Below are 18,072 nucleotides of genomic sequence, written 5' to 3'. Positions count from 1 at the left end.
AACCCACAAAGAAAATACTGTTATTCAGAATGCATACAATACTCGTATGTATACAATATTGTAACGAATTTTCAGAAATTCCGCTTATTTGAAACCTTCTGTTAAGGTTCGAATCTCTAAAGTGTTTAATAAATCACTCCAATATTAAGTATTGCAAACTTGGCTTTATTTATATTCCTTTGGGAGTAGTATTTCACAATTATACTTCACAACCAATCAAAACTGATTCGTTATAACTCGGCTTTCGCTGCTTTTATACTTTCTGTGGCCTCGACCGGATATTTCTCCAAAGGTCTAGACGTGTAATGATGATTGAAGTGTTCATGTACACAAGTGTGGCTTGCTTTAATGTTTTTGTTGTTGCGTGATTATTTACTAACAGCTTAGTGATGCTAAAATTCGCCACAATATAGTGCATATCAGAAAAATACGTCAAGCTACATTCGTTTTTAAGCTACTTGGAAATTGTTCATTTGTGCCAAGCTTGAATTCCTACAAGTGAGTGTTTGGATGAAGTTTCAAGATTGTAGTATCCCAATTCGTGCGTCCCCTATCGAAACTTTTTGTATTATGATTTATACTGTTATCGGCCTCTGAATTAAGTTTGAAATTTCAAGTTTCTAGCTCACCGAGAAGTTACTTTAAATCCTGTCTCAAATTTCCATATTCTCATCTAATTATTTCTATCCATGCGCCACCTAACAGAATTGTTTCCCTCTTGTTCCCTTGTCACGGTGTCTTAACCTATATGTGAAGTTTCAAGTTTGTAGCTCAATGAGAAGTTACTTAAAAATCTATCACAAATTTCGCAATTTGCAAACTCTTATCCAATTACTTCGATCCGTGCGGCACCTAACGGATTTTTTCCAAATTTTGTCATTGTCTCGATGTCTTAAAGGTTAATTAAACTTCCTTAACCCTAACGCCATAGTCGTAATCATACCCATATCCATAACCATCTCTAATGTGATCTATTAATGGTGCCTTAACCTAAAAATCGTGAAAATTTCATAAAAACGAAGAAAACACAAAAAAAAAAAAATACAAACATATTCCACAAAAAATAAGTCTCTTAGTCATAACGTATCCAAAACAATGAAGAAAATCTACATAAAGTTATTAAATTCACCAACTCAAATATTTTTAGTTTATGGATATGGAGAGAAACCAAAACCCAATTGGTTGACTATGGTATGGTTATGGCGTTAGCGATATGGTATGGCACCATTAATCGATTACATTAATTTCCATAAGGTTGGTTCGATCAGCTGTTTTATATGGTTATGGATAAATCACCATTAATTGGCCTTTTAACCTATATGTGAAGTTTCAGGTTTCTAGCTCAATTAGAAGTAACTTAAAAATGAAACTGAAAATTCGAAATTTCCAAATGTATATCTAATTATTTAGATCCGTGCACCACCTATCGGTATCTTTTTCCCCTTTTGTTGCCTTGTCTCAGTGTTTTAACCTATACATATGTGAAGTTTCACGTTTGTAGCTCAATAAGAAGTGACTTAAAAATCAATCTGAGAATTCCAATTTGTATCTAGTTATTTCGATCCGTGCGGCACTTAGCGGATTTTTCCCCTTTTGTTGCATTGTCTCGGTGTGTTAACCTATATGTAAAATGTCACGTTTGTAGCTGAATGAGAAGTTACTTAAAAATCGTTTGCAAGATTTGTATACAAAATGCGTACAAACATTCAACCGACCTAATATAAAGGAAAATAAAGTAAAAAAAATAATTTGGCAATTTTTTTTTTTTAAATTTGATAATTTTTATCGTTGAAACCCTAACGAAAACATGGCACAGCAACCGTGATTGTGAATTTAGCATTGTTTAATAGTTAACATATTTGCTCTTTTTATCAGTGTTCGAGGAGACCGGTAAAACTACAACGCTACAGTTTTCAGGGGATCCAAAAGCGGTACTGACAACGGTGAATATTTTCGGTAGGGCAACAACTGAACATGCACTCAAACAACCAAAAATACAAGCAATTATTAATGCTAATCAAACTAAAGGTGTCTACGATTTATTAATAGTTGAACAATTATTTCAAGATGCATTTTTGGCATTGGCTCATATCTACGATATACCCGTTATAAGTACCTGTACATTTGCCCAGGCACCATTCATGACTCAAATGTTTGGTTTTATATCACCATTGTCCTATGTGCCATTTAATTTCATGCCTTTCACGGATCATATGACATTTTGGGAACGTGTAAAGAATACATATTACACGTTGAAATTTGATTTGGATAGAGAATATAGATATTTTCCGGGAATGGATGAGCTGGTGAAGAAATATTTTGGTCATTTGTCAAGTAAGTGCATAAAAATGTAAAAAGCAAATTAATTTTATAAGTGCGGATACAGTTTTTTACAGCTTTCCGTCCAACAGTGTTTCAAATTTTCTTTCATGTAAAAAAAAATTTAACAGATGTATGTATATTGGAACGATTTTCCGTCATCCGAGACACGAACACGCTAAGAGCCACGTTATGTCAAAACTATTTTCTATTTAACAATAAAATATATAGACAAACAAACGGTCTGGGAATGGGAAACCCGACATCAGTTAAATCTTAAAAAAATAAAGTATACACAAGAATTGAAATCCAAATTAGGCCGGTCATTTGACGCTAGATAAGTAGATGATATCATATGAGTTTAAACTATAGCGATGAGCTGGCACCTAAACAAGCAGCACGGGAATATAAAATTCACAAAGGAAACCGAAAAATACAGAGGAATCAACTATCTAGACCTCACGATAAATATTGATAAAGTTACTAATATATTTAATATACATATATAGAAAGCCAACAGCCACCGACATAACAGTACATAATACCTCGAATCACCCCCAACAGCATCAAAGCACTTGGTACACTCTAGAAGCGTACATATAAGAGAAAGCTTGGAGTAATATATAGCAATACTGCAAACAACGGATATAAAATAGGAACTAGGAGATTAACTCATGGAGATTAAAAAAGAAATAATGAAACAGAAAGTACAAACCCTGAAAGATGATGCCATGTTCTGGAAAGGCAACATATAAATTGGAGAAGTTGAGCACGGCGCTCAAAATATCGAACAGTCTAGGGCGAAAACAAAGAATGAATACTAACTCAGAGGATCCGTTTAGCATCCATGGCGCATACACACATATCTGCGAATGCCAACACAGCTACATACATAGGACAAATAGACTGCAAGTAAGAACGAGGTTCGGAGCAAACATTAGAAAACACTAAATCCAACCGTTAAAGCAGAGTCCAACTTTGCGAATCACATCAATCAAACAGTCAAGGTCCTTCAAGTACAAACAAAAGGCTGATATCAGTACGTTCTCGAAAACATGTAAATCTACAAACGAAAAACATTCGACGGTAGAATAAAAAACGAACAGAAAACATGATGCAATAAAACCAAAAAGATGAAGTCAGTAGGACAACAACAAATATTTGAGGGTCGTCATAATCCGGCCATGAATTTGAAAGTTGTAGGGAGGGAAAATATGTTGTACTATTTTGCTACGTTTTTACTCCTTTAGTAATTAAATGTGCGGAAAAGAGCTAAACTCGAGGTTTCTTCACATTGGAAAGGGGAAATCGAAAGAGAAAGAAGTAACAAAAGGAGGAAATAGAGAGGAAAAAGCAGAAGAAGTTTGAGGAAAGACGGAAATATAAAGGGAACAAGCGGAAGAGGGGGAGTGAAAGTAATAGTAAGAACAAGGGTTATGATTTGAGAAAAAGTAGGAAGTATAGTAAGAATGAGATAAGGATGCGATTGAGAGTAATAGTGCGAGTTAGAATAAGAAACAGTAATATAAAGAGGAAAAAGGAGCAAGAATAAAAGGGATAGAGAAATTGAGTGGGCCGATATAGTTGGACTGGAAAAATGCTGAACGAAGAGGAAATATAGGGGGTGAGACAGTGGAGAGCAAAGTTGTTAGATGGAAAAAGTCAGAACAACGTCTGTTGCTGACGGAGAATCGTTCCAATATACATCGATTATTCAACTTTATTTTAATTTCTTCGAAGAGTGTTTATGATTTTTTTTATAAAAAAATTAACACTGTGAATGAAGGAAAATCGAAAAGATCCTTCGGAATATCTTCGCTCACTTAAAACCATCTATATGCACTTACTTTTAATTTTTATTTCAACATTTCATTCTAACTTCAAAGTAATTGGTATCGTGTAACCATTTTTTTTTTAAAGTCGATTTTCCAACAACGTCAGCTATGAGCCGAAACCTCTCCGCCATGTTGATTAACAACTATACACCATTAGTGCTACCTGGTCCAAAAATGGAAAATATGGTAAATGTTGGTGGTATGCACATCTATCCAAATAAATCACTACCCAACGATATACAAAAATTTCTTGACGAAGCCGAACATGGCGCCATTTACTTCAGTTTTGGTACACATGTGTTAGGTAAGGAACTACCGCAAGAGAAACTACAAATTTTTCTTGATGTTTTTCGCAATATCAAGCAACGCGTTTTATGGAAATTCGAAAATGATAGCCTACTAACAAATGTGCCTAATAATGTAATGATAAAATCATGGATGCCACAAAACGATATTTTGCCACACCCTAATCTTCGCGCATTCATCTCACATGGAGGACTTTTTGGCTCTCAGGAAGCAGTTCACTATGGCGTGCCAGTGGTAGGCATACCTTTCATGTTTGATCAGGTAAGGTATAATAGAAAGTTAAAATGATATCTAGAATATTCGGATTCAACAAAAAAAATCTTGACTGGAGATCGCACAGGGGTTAAAGTTAAACTTAAACAGAGATAAATTTACCAGAAACAAATAACTTCGGGCTTTTTGAGAAGAGCTTCGCTGGCTTCTTATCGGTGGCTTTTGTTTTATTATCGGCGTATTATCAATAGCGAATTGCTATCATCAAGTTAACGGCTTGCTATTGCCGAGTTACATGACCGCTTGTTACTAAAGATTTACAGATATGCCATCACGTTTCTATTGAATTTTTATTGGTATCTGTTTAAAAACAGACCGTTGAATCGTCGATCACCAATTGATAACACTGCGATTAGAGATCGATAATTTCTTGGCTTCTTATTGGTTTCTTGTCGGCTTGTTACCGAATATTTACAGATGTGTGATCGCATTCCTATTAAATTTTTAACAGTATATGTTTCAAAACAGACCGGTGAGTCGTCGATAATTAGTCGATGACTTCTTTATATCAAATCACTAACTTTTATGAGACTGTTGGAAAAGTTTTCTATTGCATATTGATATATTTTTCGATATTAAATTGATAAATTTTCGACAACAAATTTATAATAGGTATATAACAAATTTGTTAGCACTCCGCTAACAAATCGATAACTTGTTAATAAATTCGCGATATTTTTTGAAAAATAATCGATTAAATACCTTTTTATAACAAATATTTAACTTTTCAATAGCAAATCGATAAGCTTTTGGAATAGTATCGATAATTTTCTACAAATAATTGATACATTTTCGATAGCTAGTCGATAAAAAAATAATAACTTATCGATAAAAAATCGGTAACTCATTGATAATCTTTGTTACGGGATGTACATATTATAATCATCATCAACATAGTGGCCAATCTGGACCCTGTACCAAAAACTGATTGATCTAGCCTCATCCTCAAGAGGAATAAGGAAACATCTCCGTAAGCACTATGATGGGATTGTCATTCCATCCTTCTCTTTGCATTCTTTTTTTTTTACTTTCTATGGAGTCATGCTAGGATCCATTTATTCAGCACAATTCAAACTATTGAAATAATAGGTAACCTATATCTCTTTCCGAGCCCTTGTGTAGTGACTCACTTACAAGCTTTTAAAATCATAGTATTTTAAGTAGAATCCGTTTGATGTAGCTAAAACAATAATAAACCCAATTTTTTGCATATTAATTTAAAATTTTATTTTTCGTATTACATATAGAATGTAAATTTAAAGATTGGTGAGCGCTTTGGTTATACCATTCCATTAAACATACACACACTTACCCGCGAGGACCTCAAAAATGCTTTGCATAAAGTGTGCTACGATGTTAGCTTTCGCGAAAATATGAAACGAATGTCTCAAGCCTTTCGAGATCGTCCAATGGGTCCTCGTGAAACCGCCATATATTGGATCGAATATGTGATACGCCATAAAGGAGCGCGACATTTGCGGGCTGCTGGTTTGGATTTGAAATGGTATCAATTTTATTTATTGGATGTGGTCGCTTTCTTTGCTGCCGCTGTAACTGTACCGCTTGCAATTGCACTTATGGTGGTGTGGTGGTTTTGGCAAAGATGCAAAAAAGATGCAGCCAAACAAAAGGTTCACTAAATAAGTTTTTTTAGTTCTACAAATTTATCTTTTCTGATTAAGTAGAATAAATCGATTATATAGAGGATGAAAAAAAGTTTTATATTTTTGTAAGCTATCTCGGGTGAGATGAAGAAAATTTGGTAAAGATGTATAAGTTGATTCTCTGTAGCAGTGGTAACCAAAAGTAAAGTGTAAAACCATCGTAGTGGTAGCTGTTTAGTCGTTGATTACCAAGCAACGAGGCAAAGCGCACGCACACAAGTTTGTTAGCACTCAAAGCAAAAATCGTTAATATGTTATAAAAATGTTATTTAATTGCCGAATTCAACATAAAATTTAAACAACATATACAGCTTATGAGCGTCCTCTTCCGATATTGCATTTCTGCTTGTTCAGTAACTACTAAACGAAATAAATAATAATAAGTGTGCCGTGATCGCATATACATAATTATTTCACTAGGCGACGACCTCTGCTCTTTAGCAAATAAATACCTAGGAGCTCACATAGCGACGCAGTACGATTTTAAAAAAAGTCCATCGAATGACAAAAACAAAGTACATGGAATTTTGTTTTATGGTTGTATGTATGTCACAGTACTGCTACATTGAATGGTTCCGCCATGGGAGCTCTTTTTTAGTCACAGCTCTCGATCGTAAAGGAATCCAAAATGTTACTTTATTTAAACCAGAGAGCTCATAGAAGTACGATCTCTATGATTTTCTTCAGCGACCAGCGTTCGTGTACTGGGCACACTATCAACAATCCATTCGTAATTCGGTAATCATCCCGTGTAGCGTCTTCGGTGAAAGCAAGCATATTGATATATCAAGGATCTTTATAAATCAGGATTTATGGGTTGTACGTTATGTTGGAGCTTGTTGTTACACAGTTTTCTATGGTGATAAAATCCAGCAACCCGCTGTTGTGACCACTTTTCTTTTTCGATGTCGTGCATAGCAAATGTTTAAGGGAAAACGATTTCAATACCTTCATATATCCGGAATATGTTATGTATAATAGGGAGCTCGAAGCGGGCGTGCATGCTTGCATTAACCGAGCTTAGTCACTCGGGAGGTCGGGGTTCTTGCTGCGATCCACCCTAGTAAAAGCATCTATATATAACCACAATATTTCATACACTACGCGGAACTAAACCACCTAAAAACAAAGGTCGAAATCCAAGAAACGAAATTTGAACAGCCTGTTTTCGTGATTTACTCTATTAACTAGCATAGTAGAAATGGACGGACTTCTTATAGCAGAGAAATTAAAAACCTAAGGTGAGGGTAGTAACACATAACAAAACAAGTAAGGAAGGTTAAGTTCGGGTGTAACCGAACATTACATACTCAGTTGAGAGCTATGGTGACAACATAAGGGAAAATAACCATGTAGGAAAATGAACCGAGGGAAACCCTGGAATGTGTTTGTATGACATGTGTATCAAATGAAAGGCATTAAAGAGTATTTTATGAAGGAGTGGGCCATAGTTCTATAGGTGGACGCCATTTAGGGATATAGCCATAAAGGTGGATCAGGGTTGACTCTAGAATGAGTTTGTACGATATGGGTATCAAATGAAAGGTGTTAATGAGTATTTTAAAATGGAGTAATCCTTAGTTCCATAGGTCGACGCCGTTTCGAGATATCGCCACAAAGGTGGACCAGGAGTGACCCTAGAATTTGTTTGTACAATATGGGCATCAAACGAATGGTGTTAATGAGTATTTTAAAAGGGAGTGGGCCTTAGTTCTATAGGTGGATGCCGTTTCGAAATATCGCCATAAAGGTGGACCAGGGGTGACTCTAGAATGTGTTTGTACGATATGGGTATCAAATTAAAGGTATTAATGAGGGTTTTAAAAGGGAGTGGTGGTTGTTGTATAGGTGGTCGCCTTTTCGAGATATCGCCATAAAGGTCGACCAGGGGTGACTCTAGAATGCGTTTGTACGACATGGGTATCAAATGAAAGGTGTTAAAGAGTATTTTAAAAGGGAGTAATCCTTAGTTCCATAGGTGGACGCCGTTTCGAGATATCGCCATAAAGGTGGACCAGGGGTGACCGTAGAATTTGTTTGTACAATATGGGTATCAAAAGAAAGGTGTTAATGAGCATTTTAAAAGGGAGTAATCCTTAGTTCCATAGGTGGACGCCGTTTCGAGATATCGCCATAAAGGTGGACCAGGGGCGACCCTAGAATTTGTTTGTACAATATGGGTATCAAACGAAAGGTGTTAATGAGTATTTTAAAAGGGAGTGGGCCTTAGTTCTATAGGTGGACGCGGTTTCGAAATATCGACATAAAGGTGGACCAGGGGTGACTCTAGAATGTGTTTGTACGATATGGGTATCAAATTAAAGGTATTAATGAGGGTTTTAAAAGGGAGTGGTAGTTGTTGTATAGGTGGTCGCATTTTCGAGATATCGCTATAAAGGTGGACCAGGGGTGACCCTAGAATTTGTTTGTACAATATGGGTATCAAAAGAAAGGTGTTAATGAGTATTTTAAAAGGGAGTAATCCTTAGTTCCATAGGTGGGCGCCGTTTCGAGATATCCCCATAAAGGTGGGCCAGGGGTGACTCTAGAATGAGTTTGTACGATATGGGTATCAAATTAAAGGTATTACTGAGAGTTTTAAAAGGGAGTGGTGGTAGTTGTATATGTGAAGGCGTTTTCCAGATATCGACCAAAATGTGGACCAGGGTGACCCAGAACATCATCTGTTGGATACCGCTAATTTATTTATATATGTAATACCTGCCAAGATTTTAAGGGTTTTTTATTTCGCCTTGCAGAACTTTTTCATTTTCTTCTACTTAATATGGTAGGTGTCACAACCATTTTATAAAGTTTTTTCTAAAGTTATATTTCGCGTCAATAAAACAATCCAATTACCTTACCATGTTCCATCCCTTTTTTCGTATTTGGTATAGAATTATGGCATTTTTTCATTTTTCGTAATTTTCGATATCGAAAAAGTGGGCGTGGTCATAGTCGGATTTCGTTCATTTTTCTTACCAAGATAAAGTGAGTTCCAGTAAGCACGTGAACTAAGTTCATTAAAGATATGTCCATTTTTGCTCAAGTTATCGTGTTAACGGCCATGCGGAAAGAGAGACGGACGACCGATTTCAACCGATTTCGCCCATTTTCACAGAAAACAGTTAACGTCATTAAATCTATGCCTCTACCAAATTTTAAAAGGATTGTTTAATTTTTGTTCGACTTATGGCGTTAAAATTATCGTAGACAAATTAAATGAAAAAGGGCGGAGCCACGCCCATTTTGAAATTTTCTTTTATTTTTGTATTTTGTTACACCATATCATTACTGGAGTTGAATGGTGACATAATTTACTTATATACTGTAAAGATATTAACTTTTCTGTTAAAATTTGAATTAATTTATTAAGCAGACATACAGTAATAAGAGTAACGTTCCTGCCAAATTTCATCATGATATCTTCAACGACTGCCAAATTACAGCTTGCAAAAATTTTAAATTACCTTCTTTTAAAAGTGGGCGGTGCCACGCCCATTGTCCAAAATTTTACTAGTTTTCTATTCTGCGGCATAAGTTCAACTCATCTACCAAGTTTCGTCGCTTTATCTGTCTTTTGTAATGAATTATCGCACTTTTTCGGTTTTTCGAAATTTTCGATATCGAAAAAGTGGGCGTGGTTATAGTCCGATATCGTTCATTTTAAATAGCGATCTGAGATGAGTGCTCAGAAATCTGCATACCAAATTTCATCAAGATACCTCAAAATTTACTCAAGTTATCGTGTTAACGGACGGACGGACGGACGGACATGGCTAAATCAAATTTTTTTTCGATCCTGATTATTTTGATATATGGAAGTCTATATCTATCTCGATTCCTTTATATATGTACAACCAACCGTTTTCCAATCAAACTTAATATACTCTGTGAGCTCTGCTCAACTGAGTGTAAAAAGAACTATCCCGAAGGAAAAGTGTGCATCAACAAAAAAATGTATACATCAGCGTGCGGAGGAGACAGATGTCTTTACTCCTCTGAATGTATTCTCCATCCCTACCCTACCTTGTATTGGGAGTTAATGGCCATTCTCCCATAACCAACCAAAATAATAAACTCATGACTACATTATAGGCTTACAGGACCTAAACAATAATCTAGTATTTATTCATTATTTAAAATTATAATTCAATAACCTTATGTATGTAAACTACTGCGCCATTCATATCTCTCAACAGGCATTTCTATAAAGGTTTTTACAAGTGGCTTAAAAAAACTTGCTTTGTGAAACGACATAACGTTTTTCAGTATTAAATAATTTCTTTAACTTCTTCCAGAAAAAGAAGGTATATAAGTGTTGGAGGCAAACGATTATAAATAATTGGATTCTGAATCAATTTCTAAATCTTTACAACAAAAAACCGAAGAAATATATAATATAAAAATGTATAAAAATATAAATATGCAAAGAAGGCAATTGGGGTAAGGTTTACAACAACTAAGCCATGACGTGGCTGAATGCGTTTGTAACACTCTAACCATCGTAGGAGAGCGGGTTCAAATCCCACTTCCGCGAGAAAAGGCTTTGAAGAGATTTACAAGGTATAATCGAAACAGCTGTCGCCTTGTCCGTCCTGATGTCACGTTGTTTAAATGTTTCCCAAATTAATAAAAAAAAACCAAAGAAAACGATTTGTCAATGTATTTTAACTTGAATATTTCTTCAAGTTATTTAAAAAAAAAAACAAAAAAAAAAAAAAAAAAAAAAAAAAAAAACATTTGTACATGTAAGAGGATAGGTGCATTGAACATCTCCTTGCATTTTTTAGGGCTCGTTAGCATTGCAGCTACACTCACTCCGTATAATGAATGTAAGTCATTAGGAATCTATGTGTATATGGGGTATTCCATCCCATTTCTACCAATTTTGAACCCGACCCCTTAATTGGCTGAAAGTTTTTTTTGAAAAAAAACACCGTTTTCCAACTCAAAATAAGTTATGCATTTTTTGAAAAAAAAACGGTGTTTTTTTTTTCAAAATGCTATAACTTTTTCAAAAATTGACCGTTTGGGATCTTTTTTTTTTTAAATATGTTTTCCAAATGTAATTTTCGGAAAAAATACAAAAAAATTTTTAAAGTTTTCTTTTTTCAATTAAATAAAAAAAAAATTATCGGCTCACTCCGGGATTAGTGGGGATGATTGCAGAATTGATTGAAGTTTTTTATGAGAAAAAAAAAAATAAATAAAATGGCGAAATTCGAAAAATCTCGAAAAACTGAAAAATTACAAAAAAAAATTTTAAAGTTTTTTTGTATTTTTTCCGAAAGGTACATTTAAAAACATATTTAAAAAAAAAAAAGATCCCAAACGGTAAATTTTTGAAAAAGTTATAGCATTTTGAAAACAAAAACGGTATTTTTTTTTAAATTCATAACTTTTTTTGAGTTGGATGAAAAAGTTTGAAAAAGTTCTGAAAAACGTGTTTCGTAAGCTAGAAAAAGAAGAAAAACTTTCAGCCAATTCTAAAGCGGTCGGGTTCAAAATTGGTCGAAATGGGTTGGAATACCCTTTATACATATCATAGTTACGCGTTTACAACATTTTTTGGATTGTTTACACTTTCATTGTAAACAATTGTAAATAATGTAAACATTTGTAAACATTTACCAGCATGTCATTTCAACTTATATTGTAAGCTGTCAAGTCAAACAGATCGATTTGAAAGGTCCAAAAAGTTACTTTTTATTTATTATTAAATGAAAATTGACCAAAACAATGAACAGTGAGGATGAATAAAAAATATTAAAATACTAAATATTAAAGCGTATTTTTTTTTAATTATTTTTTTACAAGCTTGGAAAACTGTTTGAAAAATAGTGAAAATGCTTAATTAGTAGTAGATTGTTTCTGACTCATAAAAAAAGCAAAAAAATTAATTGTTTACAATTGTTTGCAAAAATGAATTGTTTACGTAATCAATTAGCTTGTAAACAATTACATTGTTTACATGTAAACAATTGCTGTAAACAATGTAAACAGTTTACAGGCCCAACCCTGATGCATATATTACTGATTTATGCATCTATATATTATTGAAATTATGAATCTAAATGAAAATTATCTATTAATAAAAAAGCTTAAATAAACAATTTCAAAAAAAACCTTTCCTTAAAATGATTTATAAGTTTACATTAAATAAGCGCTTCAGCACCGAGCCATTTCTATTATTTCACGCTTATTCAAAAGAAAAAAAATCAACGTTTGTTAAGTTTAGTGGTTATCTGTGAACACTTTTCCAAGGAATTCATATCCCTTTACATTATTTGTTGGGATATATACCCGAAAAATCTATGCTCTGCTAATTACGATATTAGTAATTCTTTACTCATTATTTAGGTAAATAAATACGGCGAACATTTACACACCTGTAATGATTTACGGATAACATCTTTATCGAGAATTCATTCATAATATTCGCATATATATATTTATATACATACGATTTTTTACAGGTTAAGAAAGAGTAAATAACCTGTATAACACCAGAGCGAAGTGTGGAAATGTAACCTAGGTTAACACGAATGATGTTCATTCAAACTTTGAATGATTTAAGGTAGTTAGCGTACAACTAGTAGGTAATTTGTGTATGATTAAATTGCAGTGTCAGTGTTGGGAAACAAAAAAAAGGTATGTTCAAATCTAAGAGTTGATTGGTTAGATCACTTCTGATTATTACTTAGATCACTTCTGATGGGTTGATATGATAGGTGTCATATCCTGAGACAAACCCATGACCACAACTCTTGGAGGAAGGTAAGATACCGGAAAGCCATCACAAATATCAGAACCATATTCGGTGTTTTATTAAGAGCTACACTTATTTCGGAAGGAACAATAATGCCAACCGACATAGGCCATCATGAAATCATGGAAGGGACGCATATCAACAGCTTGAGTGTGCCCTGCCCAATTCATACGAAGACAATCCCGAAAACCGCGCCGATTATGCACTAAATGATCTGCTTTATGTCGCTTGTCGTATTGTCTAGAGTGTAAGAAAATATGTGGAGCCGAAAGTCGGCGAATTTATTGAACATTTTCAGCACGGCTTCGAAATCACCCAGTATATATATACCAGATTTTAACGGTAAACAAATTCCTGTACAAGAGACCCACCACCGCAACATCTCTTTGTGGACCTTATCATTCAATTAGTTTTAGTTCGGTGCAAAGTAGCCAAACTCAGTTCTATCAGCATTGAAAAAAAAGGCTTGCTGCGTGCTATTGCTGGTAAGGCCAATTCGGACAGAAGAGCTAATCCACAAAGGTATAATCTATTATATGAGCTTAAACGAATGGCATACACTCATCATATTGAGATAATTGCCTTAATGAACGCTCCAAATGTTGTGTTCTTTGTCTTAAATAAAAATTAGGCAAAGAAATAAAGCATATGGCCGATCTGTTGCAATAGGTATCAACGTCTAAAATTATGACTGTATTGATATCCAACATAAGACCACTTTTCTCCACTACTTAGAACTATTGTTGTTGTATTAACGATAAATACACTCCCTGAAGGTTTTGGGGGCTGTTATCGATGTTGATGGTCCTTTGCCGGATACAGATCCGGTACGTTCCGGTAAAACTGCACCATAAAGGACTAGTCCGATCATCTCGGGAACGATTAAGACGACCACACTAAACCTTCTAGGCAATCCCTGTATTGAAGTGTTCTTAACCTTCCCCGCTACCTATTGGCTAGAGCTACGTTACTTTGATTTGTCAGAAGTTTCTTGGACGACCAAACTAAAAAACCTTACTCGGAATCGGTGCTAATATAAATCCACTGACGAAGCTGAATATATAAGAATGTGACGCCAGTGCGCAGTGCCCTACAGTCCCCTCTTTTGAATGATACGACTAACCAAGTTGCTGTAAATTTGTAAGATCTTCGACACTTCGCTGTCCCTCTTGGTTTCAGTCCCTTTCTTGCTTGGTGCATGTGCAACTCTTTTTGTTTCGTCCAATCTACGTCTACCTTATATGCTTCAAATGTTGCTCCTGGGGATCATATACCTTCAATTTCTTTCTAGTCATTGTTTATTCCTAACATTCTTCTTCATGTTGTCATATGAGGGATTTTCGCCTTGAAGACAATTATGGTACAGTTTGTAGTACCAGCTTATTACCGACCAGCGGACCCTATCACTTTCATTAGTTTGGAATCACCGGTTTATACGGGTATCGTATTGCCCAACAGTTCCATTTCCTTTTGTCAACCTTTCAACTCTTTTGTGGCTTTAAGGTCCCCATCTAAGAGCGATCTTAAAATCAGTTAAATTATCCAGTATGATGCTACACTACATTGCACTGCCTCGATGTCTACTTGCATTTGGTAACGGTATGATCTTCGTCGCCTAATTCATGGTTGGGATGTGATTTCTATCAATCAAGGACTTCATGGAAAAGGATGGGCTTCATAATCGGTGTAATCATCCAATAAAAGTGAGAGAGGGCAAAAGGCTCAACGTAAATCATGCGCACAATACCGTTTCCTGGTTCTCTCCTCCACATTGAATTTCACTGTATTTCTCTTGTAGTTTCACTTTTCGGATTTGTATACCTTCTTGCACAATGTCATCCATCTTTTCTGCACTAGCAGTCAATCTATGAGTCTAATTATGTAAATACCAAAGCGCTCGAAGCGCAGGAGTTTGCCATTTTACCTCATTTGAGCACTCGGTTGTTGCCTATCGTCCACAGAAAAGGTGATAGTACTCTGCTTTGCTCTGCGAAATTGGTCACTGATATCGTCGACTCATAAAATGATGAAAGTGTACAAGAAATTTAGAGGTATAGACAATTAGGTTTACAAAACTTTTCGTACCTTCCACTCATACATATATTTTTACTTGTACTATTTTATTATCTTCAATTTACAAGATATGAATTTTTGTACCCTGTGCTTCCAACAGCAGCCGGTTCTACGTGCCGGAGCGACTCAATGTTGCGCTCACCCACAAATTGTCATCCTCGAAGCAGCTCCTTGCAGCTGGACTGCTCCATATCCTCCTGCTCTGGGAACGTATTAAAACTAACTCCGTTCCTAGGATGTGGTACTGCGACTCATGACTGAAAAGGATCTTCCTCAGAGGGTCATACTCTTGTCAGTGTGTCACGTGTAAGAGATGGTTCGATCGTTCGGGATGTTTGGATTAGAACTCAACGTTCGCCGTCCCCGAAAATGTCTACAAAAATTGAGTGGCTCCTTGCTGTTCGCGTCTAAGGACCTCCTCCACCTCTTAGCAACAACTCGCGCCAAACGGTGCCTCCAGCTAATTCGACCGTTCAAACACATCATAGAAGCAATGTTGAACACTAACCTTTACTTCCGTCCCGCCTCTCCTTTTATTTAAGATTTCGGCCCAGTGCAATGCAGTTCATGCCTTGGTCGATTACACCTTCAAAGATGTTCCTGGAGTAGCGATGGCAACCGTCCAACCAACGCATTCGTGCACCGTTCTGCCAAGGCACAAGTACCAGCACATCAAAACCAGTTCGGAAAACACCCAGAAAGCATAAATCCTTCAAGGCATGGCCACCCATCTCTAACGTCCAGAGCGACCACTGCCCCCATTGCACTGAACAGAATTCTGCAAATGAATTATAATGGGTTAACTGGAAAGATAGCGGAGATGGTTGATTTCATGAAAAAAAAAACAATATCCGTATAGCCGAAATTCAAAGAAAGAAACGCCCATAACCAATGAGATGAGTTATGACTTCGGGTATTCTACCGGTCGGAATGGGGAGAACAGCAAACGATTGTTTTGTGAAGGCTGTATAGTCTTCCCGTCGTATTGAAAGGAGTACGGGCGGTTGGTCAGATGCTTATCAAGCTTGAATGGTAGCTGATGCTTTTAATGAATCCTGCACTGACGATAGAAATGTCTTGCGAGCTGTGGCAGCTGTCCTGCAATACGAGTGGGGGCATCGGCACTTATCGTGCAGCGATTAGTTTTGTCTATTTGCTGTGCTAGTGCCCTGTCTCTGATGTCAGCTTGTAGGCTGGAAGCATAGATCGTGGTGTGCGTTAAAATTGCCATGAATAAGATGGTTTTCACCACTGATGTCAGGGCGATAACCACTTTGCTTGCGGCTGCTGTTGAAATTTTGCGTATTATACGGTGCGATGGGTGATAAAATAGAGGCCATCACCGTGCGCGATCCTTCTCTCTGGATGTTGTAGCCATCGCAAATTCGGAGGTCCGATCTGGCTGTTAGCTTTGTTTCTTGAATTGGGGCTATAGGGAATAAGGTACTTGTAATGTGTATCGTATTTTTTTCTAAAATTTTAAAGACTGTTATGTACAAAATAATGCAATTCATTGCAATATTGATGAATGCGATCAAGATTAAAATTACGGATCATAACGTAGTTTTTCTGAAATTTATTGCAGAAATATCACCGCGTGATTAAATATAAAACATCATGAAGCCGAATGTAAAAAGTGGTTAAAAAACATTCCGGCTAGAAGAAGACATATAAGGATGGAACTGTTTTCGACTTTGCTGATTACTTTATACCTTTCATGAATGTAATTAAGTAAACTAAAACTTGATTGAGAATGAAGTGGTAAACTTCTCGAAGAATATAAATCGTCATTCTGGGCGAATAAAATATTTAAAAGAACACTAGTTAAATCGTATTTAGTAGAAGAGGGAATTTTGTTAAGTTGAATTAGTTAAAGGTAAGGTACAAAGGAGTTCTCTTTTCTGAGAATAATGACGCCCTGTTGGTTCTCCTGAGCTCTCTTGTGAATTTGTGAGTATTATTTCTGCTCAAAATTTTTGAGAGACTGATAGATGTGTATATAAAATCCAACATTGATGAACAACGTTTCTCCAAACCATGCGTACACTTAAGCCTTAGGGGTTGTTTTAAATATATCCGCGTCTTTCAACAATGTCTGCAAAGAGACGACATGAAGGGTCTTAAGTACCTTTAAGTACATCTTACCTTAACCAACTGGATCGGCTGCATGCTTAGTTGCAGGAAGATTACTATGCAGTGGGGATTGTATGAAGTCACAAAATTATTGAACAAGAGCAGGATGCGGTATTATCACATCTACTGAGGATTCTGATTACCAACCAACTGATCAGACAATTCAATTAGGGACCCATAAAACTTACGGCATCCACAGGTGATGCTGTAGTTGTCATAATTGAAAAATGCCTTCTAATTACTAGGTTTTTGATGCACCGAGCGCTTCGGGTGGCATATTGCGCATCTAATTTCAGGTTGAGCGACAACGCGTAGAAGACGAATATGGTTTACTAGAAGTTAAAAGGTCACATTTTGGACTAAAATTCAACAAGCAGGGCCAGAAAAACCTTGTACAAAATATCTGGGAATGATTCTAAGTTGTCGTGGAAGCTCAACCTTCTCAAATTATATTGAGGCTATGCAGGCTATCAATGCATAGCATTAACAAGAGCTCTGAAAAGGACCACAGCGGCAGAATATTCCACGTGTAGACCTGGTGGCGAAGTACATAGGGTTAACTACCGCAGCTTCTAATTGCAAAAACTTGTTTCAAAACTTTCTGTATTGCTTTGCCCAGGAATTGATCGCAGAACCTTCGCTATGGTAGACGAATCACGCTACTGCATAGCGGCACATTGAGTTAAATCAGTGAATT

General features: G+C 36.0%; 1 protein-coding gene across 1 annotated transcript in view; it reads left to right on the top strand.

Annotated features, from left to right (window-relative positions):
- The window catches only part of LOC137246122 (uncharacterized), a 30,849-nt gene extending 24,386 nt beyond the window's left edge, over window positions 1-6,463 (top strand). The window contains exons 9-11 of the mRNA XM_067777215.1: window positions 1,876-2,334; window positions 4,240-4,721; window positions 5,981-6,463. Coding sequence (XP_067633316.1) covers window positions 1,876-2,334; window positions 4,240-4,721; window positions 5,981-6,373 — 1,334 coding nt within the window. The 3' untranslated portion in view covers window positions 6,374-6,463. The remainder of the gene's footprint in view (window positions 1-1,875; window positions 2,335-4,239; window positions 4,722-5,980) is intronic.
- Window positions 6,464-18,072: the final 11,609 nt, after the last annotated feature.

This window comes from Eurosta solidaginis, chromosome 3, assembly GCF_040869045.1.
Source record: "Eurosta solidaginis isolate ZX-2024a chromosome 3, ASM4086904v1, whole genome shotgun sequence".
Taxonomy (NCBI): domain Eukaryota; kingdom Metazoa; phylum Arthropoda; class Insecta; order Diptera; family Tephritidae; genus Eurosta; species Eurosta solidaginis.
Note: the sequence above shows the minus strand (reverse complement) of the source record. Positions and strands in the feature narration are given on the sequence as shown.